Source organism: Nuphar pumila, chromosome 2 (genome assembly GCF_984573655.1).
Source record: "Nuphar pumila chromosome 2, dmNupPumi1.hap1.1, whole genome shotgun sequence".
Lineage (NCBI taxonomy): Eukaryota > Viridiplantae > Streptophyta > Magnoliopsida > Nymphaeales > Nymphaeaceae > Nuphar > Nuphar pumila.
In genome coordinates this window covers 11782052-11799460 of record NC_143250.1, presented here as the reverse complement: position 1 = coordinate 11799460, position 17409 = coordinate 11782052, and the positions used below count along the sequence as shown (strand labels likewise).

The 17409-nt window shown below is 38.0% G+C and overlaps 1 protein-coding gene across 3 annotated transcripts in view; it reads right to left on the bottom strand.

The window, feature by feature from the left end:
- The window catches only part of POP4 (ribonuclease P family protein), a 46254-nt gene extending 29606 nt beyond the window's left edge, over nucleotides 1-16648 (bottom strand). The window contains exons 1-7 of one of the 3 annotated variants that reach the window (XM_089995264.1): nucleotides 16551-16648; nucleotides 15758-16058; nucleotides 10097-10173; nucleotides 9484-9752; nucleotides 5370-5438; nucleotides 5091-5149; nucleotides 4867-4968 (exon numbers count right to left, since the gene is read on the bottom strand). In XM_089995264.1, coding sequence (XP_089851390.1) covers nucleotides 4867-4968; nucleotides 5091-5149; nucleotides 5370-5438; nucleotides 9484-9752; nucleotides 10097-10173; nucleotides 15758-15965 — 784 coding nt within the window. In that variant the 5' untranslated portion in view covers nucleotides 15966-16058; nucleotides 16551-16648. Of the gene's footprint in view, nucleotides 1-4866; nucleotides 4969-5090; nucleotides 5150-5369; nucleotides 5439-9483; nucleotides 9753-10096; nucleotides 10174-15757; nucleotides 16273-16550 lie in introns of those variants that run through there. The other 2 variants (XM_089995265.1, XM_089995263.1) reach the window with 2 other exon arrangements.
- Between the last annotated feature and the right edge of the window lie 761 nt (nucleotides 16649-17409).

Below are 17409 nucleotides of genomic sequence, written 5' to 3'. Positions count from 1 at the left end.
CAGCCCTCAGGTCACCACCCCTCACCTCTGTCGTCTTCGCCTGTTGACGGAATCGGCATAGGCCACCCCCCCCCCCTCTAGGTACGCACCGCCACTTTTTCTTCGCTTCTGTCTTTTCTCTTCTTCTTCTCCTTTTCCTTTCGTCTCTCTTCCTCACTTCTCTGTTTGCGCAGGGAGGGGCTGAGCCACCTCCCTGCCTCCCTCAATTGCAAGGGAGGGGCAAAGCCCCCTCCTTGCTGTCTTAAATGGCAGGCAAGGGGCAGAGCCCCCTCCCTGTGATGTGTTTTGCGAGGGAGGGGCCCAGCCCCCTCCCGATGCCTCTGTTTGCAGGGGACGGGTCGAGCCCCTCCCTGCGTGCCGTATTTGGTAGGGGAGGGGTTGAGCCCCCTCCCTGCATCTCCTTTTGGCAGGGGAGGGGTCGAGCCCTCCCTATGCTCCCTGCACCATCTTTAGCAGGGGAGGGGTTCAGCCTCCTCCCTGCTCCCTTTTTCTGACAGAGGAGGGGTCGAGCCCCCTCCATGCACCCTCGTTGTTCAGGGGAGGGGTTGCGACCCTCCTTGCACCTTCCAGCAATAGGGAAGGGGCGGAGCCCCCTCCATGTACCCCCTGTATGCAAGGGAGGGGCTGAGCCCCTTCCCTGTGCACTCGTTTTGCAGGGGAGGGGCCGAGCCCCTCCCTGCACCCTCAGTTTGGCGGGAGAGGAGCCAAGCCCCCTCCCTGCGCCTTCTCCTTCTAGTAGGTAGGGACGTCGCCCCTGCCTCCTTCGGCAGGCAGGGGTGAAGCCCCCTGCCTCCCTTGTTTTTGGTTAGGCAGGGGCTTTACCCCTGCCTCTCTTCTACCTTGTCAGGCAAGGGCACAACCCCTGCCTACTCTCATTTTCGGAAGGCAGGGGTGCAGCTCATGCCTCTGTCCGATTTTTCGGAAGGCAGAAGCACAACCCCTGCATCTGCGTGAACCGTCGACAGGCAGGGGTGCAGCCCCCTGCCTCCCCGTTGTTTGCTGACAGCAGATCAGCAGGGGCTCGCGGCCCCTGCCCCTGCTTCTTTCGCGTTCAGCAGGTTCGCAGGGGCACGATGCCCCTGCCTTTGCTTTTTTCACGTCAGGACAGCGGCAACGCCCCTGTCGTCTCTACCTTTCTGATTGAGATAGCATGTTGACATCTTGCTTTTGCAGCTCGTACGACGAATCCCGCTCGCGCCCCGCGACCCAACCCATTAATCGCTTACACCCGCAGACACCAACAAGCTCGCAAGTCCCCAAGGTAGTAGAAGATTGCATGGAGGACTTGGACAATTGAATTAAGTTAAATTAACTAAAAAGGACAAATAAATAAATATATATGTATATATATTTATACGAGTACGCATTTAACTCAAGGACGCGGTTTCGCGATCCTTGTCCTTTACTTTCTGTCATGTCTTTACTTTGTCATCGTACTTTGCGCCCAGGCTTTGCGTTTGCACTCCTACTTACAGTCTTTCATTTGCCGTCGCGCTTTGCGCCCAGGCTCTTGCTTTTGCAAATGTTTCGTTATTGCCTTGTCATTGCAGATGACGCTCAAGTTTTCACTCATTGCATGTTCTATAAAAGGCATCATCGTGAAGGATGCAAGAGGCATTTACCACTCTCCCTCTTGCGACAAGAGTTGAGTCGGGAGCTTAACGATACATCATCGTCTAAGGAGAAGAATCCCTAGCAGGGATCCTGGCTTTTTTAGTAAGCAGTCCTACAAAGTAGACTTGAGAATTTAGGGAGTTGCGCAAAAGCATCAAAGACTGCCCAAATCAAAGTATTTTGAAGGATGTGATTGGCTGGTTCTATTCGTCTATTCGACAAATCTCGGGTAACCCCGAATTGGGGCTTGAGCGAACTTAGCGGGGGTTCTGTTGAGAAACTCGTATCCCGTCTATCGAGGCCGGTATCGAGTCATGCAAGGCATGTAGATACCACGATAGCGGATAAGATTCTAGAAAATCGCATGCCAAATGTTGGTACAAGCTGTTGGTTGTTTCAAAAAATAAAAAATGTAAAAAGTAAAGTTTGAGAAACATTATATCTTTGTGAAACACTTTTGTTGAGGCTCCTATTAAGGAACTATACCCCTTTCATCCTAGAGTATTTGTAGTCGGGCACTACACGCTAGTACTGCGATGATCGGATGAGACGGTCGTGCGACCTCGAACAGTGCTAAATGCACAATGCTGTAAACACATAAAAATGGGATCGCCTTTACAGGTAAGATGCTCATTTGGTCAAAAGATCAAAGCATATAGAATGAGTCGTCGGTTAATTTACCCCTAACGTACTCATTCGCTTCTTATAGTCTGTCAAGGGAGTGGACAGAGCAGTACACACTCCAATGGACAGGTTGTTAATAACCACCTCACGGGCAAAGATCTGGCCTCCCCAGTCATTGGAGTTAGGGGAAGGGACTACCAGACATTATCTTAGGTGGTAGATCCCATGGACTTTTGTAGAAGTTGAATGCATCCGTTGCCAAGTACCTGCCTTTGAGAAATCCTTTCTCGGCTAAAGTCGTCCCCTTAGGAGCGGACTCAACTAGCTATTCGGGTTATTGAAAATACATAGAATAACAGACGCTCGAACTAGTCTCAGTTGTTTCTATGATTTGTTTGTGCGTACCCGCACACCAGTAATATCGAAACATAAGTTTGTTCACACTGGTTGATGGGTCATAAGACTTGCTAGTTACGTGGTAGTTCACAGCTTACGATCAAATGAATCGTTATGTTGTGTTTGACAGTTGCACTGCTTACTTGCTTTGCAGTGCTTACTTGCTTTGAACTGCTTACCTGTTTTAAACTGCTTAGCATGCTGAATTAAATGCTCTTAATTTAGTTTCATGTAGTTTCTCTTGTGCACCTACTAGTTTTTCGCGAAACTAACATATTCTATGGGTACAAGTGATGATTAGGTACACCACGGGCGATAGCGCGATGACAAGATGGTTTCAAGATTTCCTTTTTCTACTCTTAGCTCACGTCCTAGAAGTTTTGGGTTTTGTCACGGATTTTCCTTTGGATATCCGAACTTTGTACTTTTTGGGAACTTCTTTAAATGAAAGTGGCTTTTTCAAGTGTTTTGCAAGTATCATGTGTAGTGAGTTTTGGTTCTTTTAGCTAACGTGCTCAAAGTTGTCAGCTTGCCTTTCTAAATTCAACAAAAGAATTATCTTCCGCTGATTACATAAACAAACTCTGAAAGGAAAGAGATTTTCTTCTAGTCTCTTGTCTGTTTTCTGAAAGGTTCGCAAGTTTGAAATTTTGGGGCGTTAGATGCTCGACTTGTATGATACAAGGTATATCGTACGAGACATCACGGTATCACACAATACAGTCCGCATTGGACTAATAATCGTAACATTTTCGATATATGTCATATCGTATCAATTTATTCAAGGATATTCAACCATAGTCACCTATATTGTTCAAGGTCGTTTCTAGGTGAGAGTTTTTCTCAGAGAGATTTTCAAAACTGGTTTTTCTAGAGAAAATCTACTTTTAAAATTAAGAAAATATAAAACATAATAAGAAAGATGGGAAAATAATAGGTTTTGTATCAAATTTTCTTACAAAAATATAAGGAAATAAGTTTGAAAATTTCTCAAAATACAAACGAAACAAAAAAAAATCAAAAAATTGGCTTAAATATATAATGTAAGATTTTTTTTCAAAAATTATCGTGAAAATATTGCGATATCAGGTGATATTTTGAAAATGATTTGATATTTTGCTTATATTATTGGCTTACATGATTTTGTTAATATTATCACCATATTTTCAAAATATCGCCAATATCAGTGCCAATGCTCTCAACAAGTGAGTAGACCCTCATAAAGTGTATCATAAGATAGTTTAACCCTAATTGGGTTCATATATTTCGTGAAACTCTCCATTGATGTTTGGACCCTTGTTGTATATCTTAAAATTACAGGCATTTGGATTGCATTATATTGAGTATAATGTTATGGTTTTGTCACTTTTGTGTGAATCATCAAAATAAAACACTAGCATTTTATTAAGTATTGACTCTTAAATCTCTACATTACAAATTTTTATCCACTCTTTGTAGTTCAATATTGAAACACTTTCTCACTATCGTTTTATGTTCAAGCATGCCTTACCATCTCTACTTGTAGTTTGTTCAAATACCTTTCATGTGCCAGTGTGCTTATATGTGTGTCGGTGAACTAGAGTTACCAAAAGCTTCTTAGATAAGTGAGAAGCCCACTTCCCGAAAACTCGCCTCAGAAGTGTGATACTCCTCGCTTCCGAAACTTGAAGGAAATTTCGCTTCTCCTATGCGTTCCAAACACTTCATCTATTCTTCTTTTATGTTTTTTCACTCTACTTTTATGTTTTTTCACTCTACTTTTCATGTTCTTTATTTGTTTTCTCTCACGCTTCTCACTCACTTCCATGTGCTTTCTGTAAATTAGCAATCATCATTTTTAGATTTTATTAAAAAATTAATTTACACTAAAAAATCATGAAATTTAAGAAGTCGCTTTTATTTTAGTTTTTATTTGTGTTCCATTTCGATTATCATTCAATTCTTATATTGTTTTTTTATTCCTCGCTTCCCACTTCTTATACATTTTAAAATGCATTGCTTCTCGCTTCCGCTTCCCGTATTGTTTCCCGCTTCCGCTTCCTAGTCTGGCAACCTTGGTGTGAACCCTGAATCTTTAATCAGGTTGGTCGATGCCATATATGTGATTGTGTCCACTTATCTAGTATTTTAAGCTTCAACATGTCCTACATTGTACCATGTCCAACACCAACACTTGTATCTCTATCTAGGTAACATGATGCAGCCAAACATAGACATAATACACAGATTTACCTCGAAATAGATTGTCAACAGTAACTATACCAAATGTTTGTGCAGTTTCCCTAATCATGATGCCCCATGCTCCAGTAAAGCCAGCTATCTTACTCTCAGCTACTGCAATGTGATGAGTTCAAATCTTGGATTAGTAAACCAACAGCAATGAAAATCAGGAAGCTTAGAAACAGCATGGGCAATTTATGTTCATAGTAGCACATTTCAATGTAAAAATGGATTACCTACAAGGATAGCACCATGTAAATCTGCAGTCAGAAGGCACTGAGCTATTTGATTTTTCCTAGAATGGCAGAAGAATCAACGTTATCAACTCTGCATGTTCTTTTAAGCATGTATGGACCTTAGGTTAGCATTATTGCCCCTTAACAAGAAAGAAATGAGCATAAGCCTCCAAGACATGAACAAATATCAACAATTTCAGGACAAATAGCAGATCCTCGAATGCAAATATGCAAATGCTTACATGACTTTTCAGTGGTTCATTCACACATGAAACCTACCTCTTGTCATGTAGAAGCACCTTTACATATTCTTCCCACATTTGATTCATTGGTTTGCAAAACTCAAAGCTGCAACACGAAGTAAAAAAAAGCATAATCAGAAACTAAGTTAATTGCAAGAAACTGCTCATGAAGCATGAAAGCTAAAACCACAAAGGAAAACTAACCAATAGCAACATCATACAAAGAAGATGTCCAAGTTGAAGAGATCAACATCCTTGGCAAATCCAACATGGCTAGAAAAAAAGTGGCACAAGAATATGCATGCCTATGTCTTCAAGGAATTTGGAAAAGCTTTTGAATCATAATGGTGTTTAAGAAGGATTTGGACAATCAAATTGTTTGTTTCATGAATTGTAGCATAGGAAAATGCCAGAAACACATTCACTAATTCCATATCTTTACTGAGGTAACCTATCTGCAGGGAAAATTTAGATCTTTTCAATCTTTTAATCATTGTTTTCATTTTACTGTCTAGGAGTAAAAAGAAAGTCTCCATGTGTCCATTCAAATTTCAAGAGGCACTGTACACTACCAACCTTGTAACATTTAGTGATGTACTGAAGTGATCACCAAGGCATTGGCCACACAAAAGTTTGGGAAATGAGCTACGAGAAAATCATAAAAAGGATCCAAATGATAATCAATAAATTGACAATGAACAAAATAGATCTTGTTTAACCGACAAAGCTTTGTTTGCTAAGAAAATTCATGCACATACTATTATTCTCCTCTTGTATGTGGACGACATGAACATCACCGGATGAGACAAACAGGGAGTTGAAAACGTCAAAAAACTTCTCAAAAACAATTTTGAAAAGACTGGTTTGAGTTTCTTAAGATACTTTCTAGGGATTGAAATTGCTTATTCATCTAGAGGGTATTTGTTGTTTTAGTCTAAGGGAGTTGAAAACATCAAGAAACTTCTCAAAAATAATTTTGAAAAGACTGATTTGGGTTTCTGAAGATACTTTCTAGGGATTGAAGTTGCTTATTCCCCTAGAGGGTATTTGGTGTCTTAGTCTAAATCTACTTCTGATATTGTTTTCAGGTATGAAATCACTGATGATAAGAGTTGACACTCCCGAGGTTGTCAATGCCAAGATGAGAATCGATGATGAAGAACCTCTTGAAGATCCAACTCCTTATAGACAGCTTATCGGAGCACTCTCTTACCTTTCAATTACTAGACCTGAGATAACACATGGTGTACACACAGCTAGTCAATTTCAATCGAGTCCTATTGTTCACATGGGAGCAGTTTTGCTAATTATTATATATATTAAAACTTCCTTTTTCGATGCCGCTTTTTGTTTGCTTCGTCTACATTTGATTTAATTGCTTACATTGTTGCTAATTGGGGAAGTGACCCCAATAACAAACTCTACCACAGGGTTTTTTGTATTTTTAGGTGAATTCCTGATTTCGTGGAAGTGCAAGATGCAGCAGAAAATCCCCCTTTCGTCAACCGAAGTTGAATACCGGACCATGGCTACTACCACAATGAAGGTGGTCTAGCTAACAAGATTGATCGTTGATATGAGAATTCAAATAACAATAGCTTCAAAAATGTATTGTGACAACAAAAGTGTGATCTCCATCACCAGTAACTGTACGTTTCACGAGCGCAATAAACATATCGAGATGGATTGTCACTATATACGATAACAGTACCTACAAGGCAACATTGATTTGCCCTATGTTATATCAGAGTGCGAAAGTGGCAGACTTCTTCACCAAACCTCTCTCAGTTCACAGGTTTCACTTCTTTTTAGGCAAACTTTTGGTCATTATACCGTAAGTCTGAGGGGGAGTGTTAAAATATATAAATGTGTGTGTGTGAGTTGTGTATATATACATATACGTGTATACATAGAATATATATTCCAGATTTTTTATTCTTTTTTTTATTCTTTTTTTTTTTATATTTAATCAACCAAGGTTGACTAGAGTAGCCGTTAGACCTAATCTAAAGACTAGTAGGCTTCCTTCTTCCCTCTCTTTAATCTCTCATCTCTCCGCCCTCTCTTGTATATATAGGGGTGTTCCCCCTCATTTTTGTATGCTTCTTGCATATTGAATTTCAATAAAATATCATTTTTATATTGTTTCTTATATGTGCCCTTGGTGGCATTTGTGATTGTGCTCTTTGAAGCATTTGTGATTGTGATTGTGCCCTTAGTGGCATTTGTGCTTGAGTACTTTGGACTAGTTGGTAGACACTTTGTTCATGCCTAAAGGAGTCTTTCCTCTCTTTACACTTTATAAGGTTCGAAAAAACAACTACCCAAAATCTTTATAAATTTTTGAGGATCCAAATATCATTTTTTTCATCGAAAACACATGATCCAATTGTGGATTCCTAGTAAATCAACCATGCCCAACACATTTATGGGGTCAAAACAGCGAGAAAAACACTCGAAAAGTCGAAAAACCAATTTAGCATGTTTCATTTAGGATATTTCCTTTAGCATGAATGTATTACCCTATTTGTGTGTGTGTGTGTGTATATATATATATATATATATATATATATATATATATATATATATATATATATATATATACAGGGAAGTGGAAACCTACAAAATGGGCATGGTGCCAAATAAAACATGCTATTGGATTTTTCGTGTTTTTCTGAAATTATGACTATACAGATGTGACCTATATGTTTGTTTTTATAAGAATCACTTATTAGAGCATGTGCTTCCGATGCATGGATAGGTTCTTATAAGGTTTCAAAAATCAATGGCCTACAATTTTCATAAATTTTTTAGGCTCCAAATACCATTTTTTCCATCTAAAATGCATGATCCAAGTGTCGATATCTAGTAGATCGATCATGTTGAACACATTTATGGGTTGGAATTTTGTAAAAAACACTGGAAATCCAATATCACTTTTCATTTAGCATTGTGCCATTTTATAGGTTTCCATTCCTTATATATATAGGGAAGGGAGACTGTCCAATCAAAGGAAGGTACAAACTGTCCAAACCAATTTCGGAAATCGATTTTAAAAGTGTTTTTTGGCAAATATGAACCTAAGAATGCAATCTCCATTGTCAAAAACCTAAAAACCGGCTCTTGTAGCAAAATCAAATTTTTTTCTGTGTACGTGGGATTTTATAATGTGCTAAAAATCAATGGTTTAAAATTTTTGAAGTTTTCTAGATCATAAAAATCCAATCTATGCATCAAAAAAGTTTGCAATAAGAGTTAGTTCTTAGGTTTTTTTACCATGAAGATCACATCCGTGTGGTCGGATTTGCCAAAAAATGCTTTTAAATATGAATTTTAAAAGTGGTTTGGAAGGTTTGTACCTTCCTTTAGTTGAGAGAGAGAGAGAGAACACAATAGACACATGGACTTAACGTGCTGTGGTTGACCTGAACCAGGCTTAGGCCTGGCCTGTCGAATTGAGGGTTGGGCCTGATCAAGCCCGGCCCACCCAAGTTGCAGGTCGGGCTGGACTGGCCTCTTGCCACCCCTATTTTCATATTCAATCCAAATCCCACTTATGTGGGTTTAGGTTTAAAGGATATGTTGCTATATGTTAAAGAGGGAGAATAATAGAAATGAGACTCCACAGCTGCTAAAAAAGTGAGGCCCAAGATAATTTCTTGACAACTGTAAATTTATGTATAGTTAGAAATACCAAAAAAAATACAAATGTTAATACCATCACCAAACGATCCTATGCATAATTACAAAAAAAGCTCTTATGGGTAAATTACCAAAATTTCTTTAAATGCACTATCCTCCCAAACGTCCAACCAAGCATGGCCTGGCTGTAACCAAGGAGATTTTGTTCCGAGTTATACAATGTCATGCACATGAGAAGAGCTTTGTCATAATATCTGACACACTGAAACTCTATGCAAATGAATCATGGCTGAATTATTAATCTTTAACCCTTTCGCAAACAAAACGTTTGCCCATATCTATATTTTTTGTCCCAGACAAGGGAAAATTACCAGCCCTATCTATATCTTACAGCTAACATCGAAGCCAGTACAGAATTGGTAAAACCATACCAAATACATCAAAGGATTGCAACAAGTGATGGAAAATTTTGTAAGATTTCACCAAACATTTGAAAAGAGAAATCTTACTTGTGGAACTTTCTTGGTACATCAAAAGATCCACATCGCTTATGTTGCTTCAATGACATATGATGTTTTGACCGCTTTGTGTGCCTTTGTAATAATCTTTTGAGAGCTTTTGTTGAAACGCCATGGCCTTGTACATAATTGTCAAGTAGAAGAGAATGATCTATTTTTTTCCTTGTTGAACCCCGCATGTACTGCTCAGCCTTGTCTCCACTTTGGAGAAGGCTGTTTAGGATCTTCTTGACCACACCAATATCATTTACACCTGAAAGCTGACAATTTTCAGATAAGCACCATAAATTAGGTAGGAAACTGACACTGCTGTATGGCATGGGTATGCTTGGACATTCCAATTAAACATCCCTGATGTTCACAACGATTTTCAATGCTGACAATAAATTAAAAATAGATTTCTCTTTTTAATTATTTAGAAATTAAAAATGAGAAGGTTCTAGAAAGAACATGCACATGAGTGCACATAAGCATCCAATGAACAAACATTGCAATAATTATATGAATCTGCATGTTCCATCTCATTAAAAGAGCACACTTAAAAGCAAAGCCACTGAAAGCAACTTCAGCTAGAAAAATGAAACGTGGATGGAAAGATAATTACCTCCTGTTTAGATCCCAACAAGTTCTCATGTACAGGCTTAGACAATGTAAAATATATGGGATCATCATCTTCTGTATCTGAATTGAAATAATAAAATAGGTAAGAAATGAAAAATCAAAAACAAATTTAAATATCACATCATGCATGCATGAAGCAACTAATAAACAGTGGCTTCTATTCCCTATCTTGTAAGCATTTGTTGCATATGTTTATCTATTTACATCTCCATTTAAGCTAGCATCTATTGACAGTTTTATCTTCCTAACCCCTTAACAATTCCTGTGTATCTGGCAGTGCACTTCAGTCTCTTTGTCATATGAATCTGTAGAAATCATCACAACAATGCTTTGGATTCAATTAGAAATTATGACTCATCCAAGCAGAACTAGCCTGTCAACTCAGAAAAATAGGACTTTGATCAAGACTCAAATAAAATAAACAGTAGCATTAGACTGATTGAATCCATGAACATTATGCCAGCCAACCAAGTCTTGCTTAATTAAACCCGAGTTACCTCCCAAGAGTTCCTAGTAGTCAATCACCATACCACACAGGTTTATTTTGAAGAGGCAAAGATCGAATTCTCTGCAAGTCTAAGCAAGACATTGACTGGACGAAGTCAAAGACAAAGTTACAGAGTCAGCTAGACTCCAAACTAAATGTTGACTTTTGGCAATAACAATAATGGTAGTCAAAATAACAATATCTTGGTGGTGAGGCTAGTGTAGTAGTGGTTGTGGAGGTGGAACGGGCATAGTTGTGTTTAATATGGTAGATTTGCCAATAGAATAGTTTTGCAAAGGCTTGACAGAACTTCGGCAATTAGACACCTTTATTCATGATAGAAAAATTTGCAAATTGTGGTATTATAAGCATTTAGGAGTTCTATAAGATGTAACTGTTTAAAGATAACCCCAACCTTGGTAAAAAGAACAACATTCAAGTTCCCTGTTCACATACAACTCCATCACATTCAATTTTTGAATTGAAGTCAAGCATCAAACCAATGGCCACAAACTTTTTTTTTGGGTGGGGGGCGGGGGGGCAGGGGGTGGAGGCAGAAGGGGGGTGTTCTATGCTGAATAATCAACTGACAAAATTACACATGCAATGATGGCGCCCTTTATGCGTTTGATGAAATTTTTCTTCTACTTTCTGTCATAATATTGAGATATTTTGCATGATTGCATTTCTTTTCTGTTTATATCATTTTCTTATGCTTCACAAATTTTTTACTTAAGAAGACCTGATCTGGTTTCTGCACCAATCATTATACGACTTTCCCATCCAACGTGACCTTGGCAACATCGATTCCAAGATCAATCTCAGAGAACTGACTGATTTGTTCGATATTGATATTTTGAAAAGGAAAAATGGTTCACTCAGTCGCAAGATCAAAAAACATACGCATAGAACTTTGAACAGGAGAACCAAAATGGGCAGGTTGTGTGCGAAAATATGATTAGTTTTTCCACAAAAGCAACTTCTGGGGCGACCAAGCAACAAATGAATAAAATGTTACGAAAAGATCTTTATAACGCTAGACATGAAATTCCAGACTGAATCAAATTTCAAAAGCCTTAAGAAAGTTAATCATGAGAAATTGCGTTTTCTCAAGCTAATACAGGAAACTTTCAATTATGGACATTCTACCAATGATATGAAAATAATAGGCAAAGAAAATAGTACACTTATTCGCGAAGAATGCAAAAGGTTGAAACACAAGTCATACACGGCTTCAAAATCAAAACTAAGACATGAAGATGATTTCAGCAGGTACTAGAAAATTTAAAACAGAAAGAAATGGCTTTATTGGGAGAGGATATCATACTGTTAAGGGCATCCACCAAACTAAATAGAAAAAGCAAACTTAATCTAAAAATCTTACCCTTTATCTGTGCAGGTATAAGATATTCCTTTTGTGCATGAAAATTTATGATCATAGATTTGGATGAACATGCTTCACGCACGAGAAAAGAACATATAAATAAAATGAAAATGATAAAATATCAGTTTGCAGTACACTTATGATCTGAAGCAAGTTGAATACTGCAATGTTAACAACTAAATAATTATTATCAAGTAAAAAGAAATAGAATGCCTTTCTCAAAAAGTATGAGCTCACAAGATTTGTCTAGTATTGTATATTAACTAGTATATATACAACATAAAAAATCATGCACAAAATTGTGGTTTTGATTCTTTTGAACTCCCAGATGACTTTTCCTGGAAAAATCATGTAAAACTAACAGCAGAATCAAACGTGTTAGAAAATCCAGAAGTCCATGAGGCACTGCTTGGCAAACTAACTAAACCTTTTGAAAATGTACCAAATCAAAAAGATTTGTCTAATACTATACATTTTCATGTAGTGGAATGCCAAAGTCAAGACTCATAGTGAAAGTTGTGGTATCAAATTATTACAAGACTTTCATTCAGAATCATGTAAGATTTATAGATGAAATTAACTGAATTAGAAAATTCAAAGGTCCACAAGAAATTCCAATAGAAATGAGCAGAAGAAGAATACATCCATAGCATTTCTGATAAATCATATGAAAGAAAAGCCTAAACTACCAAACTGCAGTAGCAGATACGCAAAAAACAAAATGGTAAAAAAGATTGTGAATTTAATACGAACTGTCAATACTTTAAATTACACTAATTGACTACTGACATCCAACAAAGAAAATGACTACTGAAAAGGACATTCTGAGCGATTCCCAAAGGAGCCATAGAATGACATCCATCCATGGCTTTTGAACAGATAAAAAATCTGACGTTATTCATCTACAAAAATAGGAATAGGAAGTGCATGCATGTGCACACATGTACATGCACATATACATACATATATAGGCATGCATATAGTCATATATATATATATGTGTGTGTGCATAATCTTTAGAGAGATGCCCATGAATCTGTGTCAGTTGAAGTACTAATCTCAGTATGTCTTGACAATATAATCATCTGACAAATTACTAAGGAGACCTGGTCTTGGTTGAATTCCCACACCGAGCAAAAGTTACTGAAGTTATAACCTGTTTATTGGAAGAAAACTAACACTATGTAGTTAAAATCCTGCCTCAATATGTCTTGACAATATAATTATCTCTGACAGCAGGTCTTGGTTGAATTCCGAAACCGAGCAAAAGTTACTGAAGTTATAACCTGTTTATTGGACAAAAACTAACACCATGTAGTTAAAATCCTGCCTAGGCCGACTGGGCAACCTAGGCTCAAGTCTACTGTCTAGGAGCGGCTAGGTGCCTAGGCAAGTAACAAGTTTGGGGGAGGGCCACCAAAGATGGTATTTTACATTTATTTTTACACTATTTAAAACATTATAATCATTTTTATTTGAGTATTTTGAAACATTCAAGATTTTCAGTATTTTTTCTTATTTTTATGTTTTTTATATGTGTATTTTAAATAATTCCGTTTTTAGTGCATCTCTAGGTGATGCAGCTAAACAAATATTTGTTTAGATGAAATTGAATGTTAAAAATGTAATTATGTTTTAATTATTTGGATTCATTCATGATTTTTTAAAGTTTTAGTTGTTTAGCTTCATAAACTATGTTAAATATGCATTTTATATTATTTTAAGAATTTATTGCAATTGTTTAATTTATTTATTTATTTTGGTCCAGAACAGGCTGACTAGTCCTGTGTAGAACCAACGAGGCCTTTTAAGGGGGTAGCGCCTAGGCACCAACTAGCACTTTTGACTACTTAGAAACTAACATAGGAATTTTAGGCTATCATGTGTGATTAAGGAAAATATGTAGATCGAGTGAAAAATGAAAACTAAAAGCAACTCTTGTTTGAGAGGAGACTAAATGAACGACATCTGCCCATGATGAAGAATCTAAAAGATGGAACATATCCAAAGCTTTAATAGCACCAAGGATTCTAGCCAGACAAGCATTATTTATGTCATCAATAACAAGCAAAATGTAGAAATCGTCCTATACAACAAAACTAGTCAGTCAAAGAATATTGGCACACATGCTATGTCACACGGATACTCCATTTTGACTACCTTTTTGTATTCCTTTATATACAAATACAAATCATCCTGGAAATTTTACAAAAAACAGCTGTGAGTATCCACAGCCGTATCCATATGACATAGGATACATGAAAAGCACAAGAGAATACATGTTAGACAAACTTGACACAGAACAAGAGAATTCAGCTTAAGGATACATTGTTATGGATATAGCTAAAGGTAGTGAAATAGAAAATCCACATGAAGTCATGTTTTACCATTTATGAGGTTTAGCAATTAATAAATAAAAGATTTGCTGATGGAAGCATGATGGAGTTAAAATATTACCCACTAATCATGACAATGCCTTCCAAATTCAATTCTTTGTAGAATATGAAGACAATAAAGCTTTCAACGATTTTACCAATTGAATCAAGTCATAATGAAGCAATCATAACCCCCACTGCAAGTACAATATTTTTAAGGTGCTTATCTTAAAAACAAAATATCTTAATGGCCAGTATACATCTAATCAAAACACATGAAGTGGTGATTAAATATGAATCAAGCTTAAGCTTTTTATAAGTTGGCTTGCAAGTAAAGATGAAACTTTAAAAGAAAACTTGACTTTCCAATACAATTCTATGACCTTAAAGATTTAGTGTAAAAGAAATGATTAATTGTTGTTTCAAAAGCAGCCCTATTACAATCAACAAATTGAAAAGAAATAATATATGCCTAACAACGTGTGTGTATGACACTGTTCACAGGACTGAGGTTTAAAAGATTTGAGTGCACTCGTGAAACCTTGGTCAAGACATTTCACATGAGAAATGGAGTACACATTAATGGACATACGCTTCCAGATGCAATTAGAACTTAAAACCTAGAAACTGGTTTTCCGTGATCCCTAGCACACTTCATAATTCTTACCTAAATACCATCTTCAAGGACACAAATCTACAATGAGGTACACTTAATGAGAGAGTATTTTAAAAAAATAAATTTCATTTGGATCGCATTGCAAGGGAAGTGGTGAACATTGTGTTATGGATATAAGCTTGGTACATGAGCTGCCAAACAAGTAGGGTATAACACTCTGCACGCGCACTGAAACTACTGATACCGGTTTTGCTCATAGACATGGTGCAACAGGAACTCTATACGAAAGAATCAATCACTTTCTATATCAAATGCAAACATACCACAGAAATCTTAGGACCCACAAATTTCAAACCTCAAGCCACATTTTCTCTCCAAGAAGTTTATCTAGTGGCAGCAAAAAAATGGGATTGGCATCCAATAAAAAGTGACCAAGTTCATCAACTCCAACACCTCTGTCATTTCTGTACCCCATATTTTTCTCCTCATACTGGTGGTAGTAGCACTACCGATGTTTGATTTCATGAACTTGGAGGATAAGTTTTAGGTGACCCCCAACAAACACATTTGCCTAAACAAGCTTAAACGAAAATTCTTCAGTCGATTATGAAATAAATTAGAGGCGAAAATCACAAGAATGTTTGAGAAGCAACAAACACATACCCAACAAGAAGTTTCAGTGACAAATAGTTGAATGGAAAGGGGAAAAAAAACTGAAAAATCTCTACGATTATGTTCCAAAACAAGGTTCCAAAGCACATGCAAGAAAATGAGTCTCTTACCTTTGTTGCTTTGCTTGCTGGAGGAAGAGGAGGGTAAAGGAGAGTGGTTGACCGGTCTTGAGAAGAGGGGAGAACGGGAGGTAACAGCAGCAGGTGAGCTTGGGGTTGCATGTTGATTGGGCGACTTGGTTTTGGTGAACCTGCGCTCCAAGGCCTCAAGGGACCGTTTCTTCTGAGCTGAGAAGCTTGGGGTTTCGTCGACTACCATGGCACTCTCCCCCAAACACCGATCCAGGCACTCAATCCTTTGAGGTATTAATTCTCACAGAGATGAAAGCTCTAGGAGTCAGTGGACTTTTATCTGCCAGCCACAGAGAGACTATTATGACATAGGCCCTCACTTGTGTACACCCAAAAAGTCCACACTGGATGTACCCTGATATGTAGCATTCCAAGCTATCACATCCCTTTTAGGCATTTCATCAAACACTTCTTAGGAACCATCAACGTCACAATTAACCACATCCAACGTTTCTAATCTCCATATCTTTCTCAACAATTCCATCAAATACTTGGCATGCAGTTCCAACGTAGCCCCACTTAGAGGATACGTGAATCAAACCACATTACACGCAAAGGTGTGACCGGACAGCCCTTTTTCGGAGAGAGAGAGAGAGAGAGGAGTCTCATCCTGAGAAGGGCCTCTCCAGCCATACTTTGCTAGCTGGAAAAAAGACCATTCTGAGGCCCTTTTCAGGCCTTAACGAAAGAGAAGAGACAGGAGGAAACGCAACACAGAATGGCAGAAAAAGTCCATTTTTTGGCCTGAACCAGAGAGAGAGAGAGAGGTTACCTACGATGGCAACGATGATGAACAACAATGGAGAGGTGGAAGAGGGGATGGTGCAGCAGTGGTGAAGGAGAGGGGTAGAGCTTAGGGGGAAGGGGTAGAGCTTTGGGGGTGACGGGTGTGACCGTGTCAGGGCCAGAGGGGTCAGGGGTGTGAGGGTGTTGAGAGTGAGGTTCGCTCGATAAACCAGTGATGACCTAAATTGGGTTTTACCTAGGTTTGACCTAAAACCTGGTTTCGTGAAACCAGGTTTTGAGTGTCACCAAACAAGCCCAAAACCAGTTTCAATTTGAAAACCAAGTTTTGACGCCAAAACCAAGTTTTGACGCCAAAACCAAGTCTTTAACTTTGTTTTGAAAACCCTAAGGGTCTGTTTGGATGACAAGCATGAAAACCTGGTTTACCAAAAACCAGGTCTAAAACCTGGTTTACTGAAAACAAGGTTTAAAACCTGGTTCTGTTGTTTGGATGACGGCTCTAAACCTGGTTATTTCGGAGTGTTGTTTGGTGCTTCATCACTCATTTTTAGAAAGTGGGCCAGGTAATAGAGGTATGAGATTAAACCAGATTAATTCAATTCAGTTTTAACAGATCAAAATCTAATTAGTGTGAGTTTAGAATCTTGATCATTTGACCTTGTTCAACATATACCTTTGTTCTCTTTTTTTTCTCTTTCAGTTTTAGCTACCATGTGTCTCAATAATAAGCCTTTTTTACTATTTTTAAGATGCTTGTTAATTGGTATCCCTTGCTTTTTTTGAATTACTATGGCATGCATGATCCTTCTTGTGCTGAACTTTAGCACTCCTATACAATTGTTTCTATCAGATTGGTTAACGGTTTTGTTAGTCCTTGAATTTCA